Source organism: Bos indicus x Bos taurus, chromosome 10 (assembly GCF_003369695.1).
Source record: "Bos indicus x Bos taurus breed Angus x Brahman F1 hybrid chromosome 10, Bos_hybrid_MaternalHap_v2.0, whole genome shotgun sequence".
Classification (NCBI taxonomy): Eukaryota; Metazoa; Chordata; class Mammalia; order Artiodactyla; family Bovidae; genus Bos; species Bos indicus x Bos taurus.
The window spans coordinates 42,057,612-42,065,924 of record NC_040085.1 but is presented as its reverse complement, the minus strand read 5'-3'; the positions used below and the strand labels follow the sequence as shown (position 1 = coordinate 42,065,924).

The window sequence follows — 8,313 nt, the reverse complement described above, 5'->3', positions numbered from 1 at the left end:
CTTGTCCTGCTTAGCATCTTTGAAAGCTCTTGAGAACTATATTCAATATCCTATGACAAACCATAATGGAAAAGAAGATGAAAAAGAATATATATGTACATATACAAGCTGAGTCACTTCGCCGTACAGCAGAAATTAACATGACATTATAATTCAACTATACTTCAATAAAAATTTTTAAAAAGCTTTCCATAACTATTAATCTAACATGTCACAAAAAGTAAAAGCAAATATTATTGAATATGAAACACAAACCCACAAGGTTTTCACACCTGCAAATAATGCACCAAATGTTTAATTTCTCTCAATAGTTCATATGCAAGCAGTTGACTCCCAAAGCATTTTAAAAAACACAAAAGACATTATTACACTTCACTAATGAATTACTTCTCACCTAGGGGATTAAATCAAACAAAAACAGTACAAATATTTGGAAGTTTATTTCTAAGCCGACGAGATGATGAATTTCTGGGTTTCTGTAAATTAATTTTTCTTAGTTCAATGTTTTGTACATGCCATCAATACAATTTAATTACTTTAATATTCAGGACACTGTCAATAGCTGTGATTTATGAAAAATATAACTAGATATCTCAAATTCCTGCAAAAATATAAATACAAAATATAAGTACACTTGAATAAACTGCAATTAATCACTGATACAGAAATTCTACTTAAAGTTAAATGTTTCTTGACAGAAAAAAAGTGATGTTGAAAAGGCAAAGACAACAATACTGAATCAAATATTTAGGGCATTAGTTATTATACCCCTTTTTTTGAGCCTACAGTAAGTTTATAACTAGGAACATTTTTTAAAGTCTTAAGGCCAGTCTTAAAAAACATGAATAAGGATAGTAAAAATATTACCACACATATCAACAAAACAGAGCAAACCGAGTTTGTGCACAGCTTCATTTCATTTCAGTGCCTTTAAGTAAATGTCATGTTAAAAAACATGAGTAAATTGTAGGGTTCATCCACGGAAATGAAAAACTTTTGAGCATTTTTAAAAAAGCTTTAATAGGCAGTGCATCTCTAACCAGCATAAACAAGATGCAGAAAGAACAAAAATGAACTGAGCCTGCTCGCTCAAAGGACACATCAACCAATGATTCTTCCACAGTGTGGCTAGATGCCTTATTTTATTCACATATAAAGCAACTAGAGATTTTTCATTCTTCCTACAGAAGTATTTAAAATACATTTCTAGGTATGTGTTAAAATTAAGTGTTATGATGCCCTTAAAAATCTTTCAACTTATAAAAAACAAGTTCTAAGTATATAAAAATATTTAATTTTTCATGCCTGACTTGAAAAACTTAAAGTGCAATATTTTCATGCATCAGCACATTACAATTGTGCCACATAAGTTCATGTAAATAATACCCAAAACTTCCAGAGAACAGAGTATAGATATTTTAAGGTTTGATTTTCATTTGTCTTTATATTATAGTGAAAGGAAGAAAAATAAGCACCAGAGCAAGACATGTTTTTATTAAGAGAAAATAATGTTTTTCTGGAGGAAAAAAAAAGAAAGAAACATGTCATTTCTCCTTTCAATGGTCTTTCTTAAGTCAACCACTCGGTTTACCAAAAATGTTACATCAGTTCAATTACTGAACAAAATATACCATATTTTGTCCAAAGACACAATTGTCTAAAAGGCTCTCAAAGAACACTAGTCATTCTAAGCTCCTTTCTTATTTTTCAGTAGGGATTGTAATTAAAAACAAGTTTATTACCCTTGTTCCATAATTTTAACATTCATGGAAATTTCACTCTGAATTTAAAGTGGTATTTCTTTAATGGGACCATCGGGCGGCAGTGTGGACATGGACTGCTATCAAACACACAGCCAAATTGGGAGCCAAAATTGGGGGGGAAATGGAAAATGAATTACTCTAGAAAAAAATTCCAAAATTAAAGGATTCCTTGAAAAATTCTCTTTAGCAAGACAACGACGAGTGGTTTACAGACAAGATGGTGATTGGTTTTTCTCCCAGCAGCAGCCCCTAGGATCTGTGATTAAGACAGTACTTGGGGCCTGAGAATTCTCAGTGATGGTTGCTTCATCAATTTCTGCTGCTGTCTCACTGACTGTCCTTCCTCAATGGCACGACATGCTCTCTGGAAAACAAAATATTTATCACAAATGGCAAAAACAAGTACAGGCTCACATGGTGGAGCGCTCAAGGGTACGAGCTGCCCGCACAGGTCCAAAAGGAAGAATACACGGTCAGTACATGTCATGCTAAGACTGGTCTGCCCGCAACATATTATTCCAAGTTTATATCCATCCAAAGCTTCAACTTGAAGATCTTTTGGGAAAAGTGGTGACTGTTGCTAATAATAACAGATTTTTTTTTTTTTTGTCTTTCAGCTAAAAAAAGGAGGGAGCATTCTTTAAAATAAATCATTTACCTCTGCCGTGGTGGTATCCCGCAGGTAAATTTTCTGAATGTAGCCTTGATTGGCACTATCTTTTTTTTGGAACAGACCTTGTCTCTGTTTCAAAACAAATAATAACAGAAAAGAAATTATTATGGGGAAGGAAAAAAACCTATAACCTTTAATTGAGTGCTTAAATGTCAACTCTATTTTATAATCAGCAGACTAACCAAATACACATATTCAGGTCTGATAAGAAATAAATCATTTTTGGTACAAGTATAGTGACTCCATATTTGTGAGTTGTTAGAATTTGTGAAATTGGATCAGTATACATCTATCTGCATAAAATGATGGCTTTCTGCAGGCGATGATAAATCACGTACAGAGATACCACTTGATAACTCATCACATCTGACAAATCAAAAACCCTCCCTTTATTTCCTTGGCTGATAGATAAAATTTGTACATAATGTAAAATACACTGAGTCAATTCTCACCTCTGATGTGAAAGGAAAGTGATAACTGAGAGAACTGTAATATACATGCATACTGACAGGAAAGACACAGTCTTTCAGTGGTCTGAAAACTATGTTTCATATACCAAGGCACTCTTTCAGTTTTGAAACTCTACAATGAGGTAAGGCTGAAATACAAAATGGCATGGTTTCATAAGTGGTTTCTTTTACTTGTAAACTTCTTTGAAAAGAAAGGAAACATAAAGGATAATAGTACTTACATCTCTAACTATTGAATTTTATAATTCAGTAAGCATTTTTTAAATAGTTTCAGTAATAGAGATAACATAATTATTGCTTAGGAAAAAATATAGAAATTACCATCTTTGGAATAACAGTTTCTACTTTTTTTTTAAGGGTGAAAATAGAATTACAACATATATAAGAAAAATTATACATTACAAAGTAAAATGAGTTTGAGAAGTAAGCAAAAGATAGGGTATCATTTTTGCCAATTACTTGCTATACAGTTAAAAAGTTTTTCCACAGAAAATGGAGAGGAAAAGACATGATAGCATTATTACATACTTAAAATGCATTAGTCTTCTATAAATGCCAAACATTACTAAATGTGAGTGTTCTGGACATAATGTTTATAATAATCTCCTTAAATCCTAAAACGGGGAATCTTTCCAAGAGTATTTTATATTATAGCAAAATCATATCCATTTGAAGTAAAACAAACAACAACAACAAAAACCCCACTTCTATTCACTTCCATTCTTCTACCAAAAAGGAACCTAACTCTTTCAGTGAACAGATTTAATATTTCACTCAGCGCATCAAGGACTGCCAGAAAACGAAGTACAGAACACAAATTACATTTTCCTTTACTCTTCAGCATATGATAATAATAATAATTCTTCAAATACTTTATGCAGTTAACTGTAAAACAAGAGTCAGAAAGCACTCCTGGTTTCTACTCATTTAACAGATTTTTTACTCTAAAGGTGTGTGATTCATGTTTTCTTACCACAACTGATATTTTGAGCAGATTTCCATCGACAGTGGGAGGCTGTACAAAATCTTCAAATAGATATTGCCAGTCTGTGGACATATGGCCTAGGATTTCAACTTCCTTTACACACAAAACTCGCCTATTTTGCAAAAGGAAACAGAAATATATAGGTATTGATAAAAACAGTTAGTTGTTCTAATATTTCCCTCGACTAGATGCCATAGATATTACTTGCTTAGTAAGCAATATAACCTGGAGCACTAAAAAAATGTATGCTTCACATTAAAAAAAAAAAAGATAACTGTCAAATAAAGAGCGAACATAGCACAACTAACACAGCAGAACTTCAAAAATCCCCCTTCTGCCAATCTTGGAAAATTCAGGACAGTGTCATTTTAAAAAAACTGAGCAGAAAACTGAAATCATTCTCTTTAAAACACATAAGGAACAGGCTGTACTTTCATCCAGGAAGTAATAAAGGCAGAAGCCCCTGAAAATGTTTTACTTGGAAAATTATTAATTGCTTTTTACTGTCAATCATGTATGCCTTCTAATCAGGAAAGAAATGTCACAAACTTCAAACATCAGCAAAGATTCATGTTAAGCCTACTAATAAATACCAGGTTTGAACATTTTAATACTGATGTACTATATCACAGAGTGAGCAGCTCATTTTACTCAACAGCAATTAAAAAAAAAAAAAAATCACAGAATCCTTAAAGGGCATCCACATTGATTTCCCAGTGTGTGATTCAGATTGGGTACTGATATAACTATACTTGATTCCAAAGTTTCTGTAACAGAAAGTAAAACTAGGAAAGGAGAGCTGTTGAATCTATGAATGCGCACGGTGCTGGAGAAACAAAGACCCGGCTTTCTACTTGAGAGGTATTTATAGGCTAAAAGGGGAAGTGAAATTCACTCAGTCAGGTCTGACTCTTTGTGACCCCCTTGGGACTCTCCAGGCCAGAATACTAGAGTGGGTAGCCCTTCCCTTCTCCAGGGGATCTTCCCAACCCAGGGATTGAACCCAGGTCTCCTGCACTGCAGGCAGATTCTTTACCAGCTGAGCCACAAAGGAAGCCCAAGAATACTAATGGAGTGTGTGGAAAATTCTCTTGGTACACAGGAGCGAGGAACTGACTGTTGATAAACTAGGTAGGGTAAGAGCTGATTCTTGAAAGGAGGAAGTCTTCTAAGGAAATTATATTCTAGACAAAGGGAAGAGTGCAGTAACATATATGGTGGTTCAAAAAAGGAAAGATTTATCTGAGGAAGGTGGAGGTCTGCAGCTGGAGTACCAGACATATACAGCGGTGAGAAAATTAGCTTGGTGCCAGCTCTTGAAGGTTTTTTTCTTTGTTGGCGGGTGGGGTTGAGGGGATAGTGGAGGTTGTTAAGAAATTTTGACTTTAATCTACAGATGATGGAAATGATATGATAAATTTTCTTATTGAAGAGTCATGGCCAAAGCAGGAGAGATTGGGTAGACAGTGAAGGTGGGAAGTGACCGTAATAGTCCAATTAGGAAACAGCGAGACCCTCATTTAAGGTGGTGGCTTGTGAGAAGAAAGAGATAGATTTTAGATGTTTAGAAGGTAGGGGTGAATGAACTCAGTGACTGATGGGGTAAGGACTGATACAGACCCCAGGCACTGCATCTTTCTGCACAGGTGCTCCTGAAATTGTGGGTATATTTGGGACTGTGTCGAGCACTGTAGGAAGTGCAGCATTCAGGGCCCCAGCCTACCAAGTGCCTGCAGTGCCTCCAATGACTATGACAACCTCCAACACCCCTACCCATTTCAAACAGTCTTTAGGAAGTGGACTCCAGCTCCCCTACCCCCAGCCTCCTGCCTAGTAGAGAATCAGAAGATAGAGATAAGAGTTAAAGATAACTAATACAAATCATTGCATCAAACGCAATTCACCGTTTTGATTGTCTTAAAACTCTACTGTTGACCATTTCGACAATACAATTGTCCTCCTGCTGCCCTCAACCTCCTTCACTTTTTCCCTCCTGCACCACGTTTCCCGGAGTTCAAATCTTGGTCTTCTGAATAACACATTCTCTCAGGATGGTCTCTTGGATCTCAACTCCATATCTTTATCCAAACTCCACGTATCTACACCTATACTTATTTCTACACATCTCCTTGACCTTTACTTTAATATCTCAAAGCTATGTCAAACTCATCAAGTTCAAAATGGAAACAAGTCATCATCTTTTCCGCCAAACTACTGTAAATGGTACTCAAGCCAAAAACCAGCGAAGTCATCTGGTATTCCCTTTTCTTTCATATTCAGTCATCCAACCCTCGTCTCTAAAGGCTGCCCCTTCATACCTAAGGCAGAGTAACTCACTGAGCTGGTCAGGAATGTTATTTTACTAATTGTCTTCTGAAAATCTCTACAAGTGATCCGATTTGAAATTACTATGATTTTAAATTACTATGATTTTTCAACTTACTTGAAGAAAAATAGATGTATAATGTACACGTTAATATTCCTACCAAATGCCTAAATCAAACAACTACTAAAATATTACATTCAATCCCCAAAATATGGGTTTCCACTGCTTAGTATGGAATTACATAAAAAGTATAAAAACTACTCTTTAGATTGTTTCGTGAATATTTTGATTTAATTAATGGCCAAATCAGAGGACTAGCTAACTCTCTCTTAGAAACAGTTTGTAGATTTAAGCCTGAATTCTCAAGTTTTCCTTTCTCTCCTTCCCACCTAAATACATTTAAATGCAGTAGTAAGAAATCTAATATATAAATGTTACCTACTCTAAGTGCTTTGCTTTAGTCCTAAGAAACACATAACTTGGAATGTTTTGAAAATTGTTTATCTGTAATTAGAATAATTAGGGTAGATCTTAGGAAAATAAACTTAGTAGTTTAGTCCAAGTTCTTTTATTGGGAAAAATGATCCACTACTCCCAAAATATTTAGAAAGAAAATGGGACGCAAAGATATAATAACATACTTTTACAAAGGTATGCTCAACCTCCAAAATAAAACCTAGTGAGAAAAAGTAAATTCATCCTCCATAACTGGACATACAGTTCACATATAAAGGTATACTACTGTACTTATAAACTCTAATCGATTCTGTCTCTCAGACATTGTGTAACTTGGTTAAGCCTCTAAACCACACTTAGTCTCAGTTTCAGCATCTCTAAAACGAGAAGGTCAGAACAGATGATCTTGAAGGAACCATTCAGACCTGAATTTCTGTGCTTCTATGACAATGAACAGGGCTTCCCAGGTGGCTCAGGGGTAAAGGATCCACCTGCCAATGCAGAAGATGCGGGTTTGATCCCTGGATCAAGAAGATCTCCTGGAGAAGGAAATGGTAACCCACTCCAGTGTTCTTGCCTAGGAAATCACATGGACAGAGGAGCCTTGCAGGATACAGTCCATGGGGTCTCAAAGAATCAGACACGACTTAGTGACTAAAGAACAACAATGACAATGAACATTTTGCAGCTGAAGCATAGTTATCTAAATCCAATGTCATTTTCGTCTCCAAAATTCTTATAATATATACAGTTAGCATTTGAAAAGATGTCACTTGAAGTCAATACCTATTTGTAACCATAAAGCTTGCCTTCTTGTTCCCAGGAATAGCACAGTGGTATCGGTAAGTCTCTCCTTCTAACTTTTTGACGTGATTCTGAAAAGAAAAGAAGACTCAAGATTTGTGTTGTAACATGCATCTGAACAGTATTTCCAATACCCTATATTAGTGCCAGTTAGGAAAAAATTATTAAAACCAAAAGCACAATTCTACAGATTGGCACATGAAGCTAGAAAAATGTTCACAGCATTTTTATAAATAGACTTTCACTGAGCCTTAAAAGTCAAGTAACTATTAAATGCTTACTAAGCAATCTTCTAATAAAATACACTTTGTTGTGTGATAATTCCAAAACTTTTAAATAGTTTTACCAGAAATAATCACAAATTTTATTTATATGAACCAACACTAATATAAAACTGGACATTAACATTCCAGAGGTCCTTAAACTGGGGTCCTTGGAAGGACTTTGGAAGGCCTATGAAATACCATAAAAAAAATACAAAATTTTGAATATGTGTTTCTGAACTTGTTTCCAGAGGACAGTTCATATTTTTCATCAGATTTTTAAAGGAGTCTGTTATCCTTCTCAAATGTTAAGAACCACTGATCTACAATAATAAAAATAATAAAATTTCAAGATAACTAATATTGTTGAATATTTGGTCTTATATATTAAACATGCATGAGGAGTACAAATATGTACTAGAATTATATTCCTGGTAGAAAAGAAAACTTAATGGCAATCTTAATACAAACATGAAGAATTTCTAAGATTTCAAACAGCTGGCACAATTTATTACTGAATACAATTACAAGCATAAAATAATTCAAGTATAAATAGTAGCACATTAAAATACA

The 8,313-nt window shown here is 34.6% G+C and overlaps 1 protein-coding gene across 2 annotated transcripts in view; it reads right to left on the bottom strand.

Moving 5' to 3' along the window:
- Positions 1-279: 279 nt before the first annotated feature.
- The window catches only part of VPS13C (vacuolar protein sorting 13 homolog C), a 181,570-nt gene continuing 173,536 nt past the window's right edge, over positions 280-8,313 (bottom strand). For both annotated transcript variants that reach the window (XM_027553846.1, XM_027553847.1), the window contains 4 exons: positions 7,460-7,548; positions 3,880-4,003; positions 2,422-2,505; positions 280-2,127 (listed from right to left, as the gene is read on the bottom strand). In XM_027553846.1, coding sequence (XP_027409647.1) covers positions 2,026-2,127; positions 2,422-2,505; positions 3,880-4,003; positions 7,460-7,548 — 399 coding nt within the window. In that variant the 3' untranslated portion in view covers positions 280-2,025. The remainder of the gene's footprint in view (positions 2,128-2,421; positions 2,506-3,879; positions 4,004-7,459; positions 7,549-8,313) is intronic.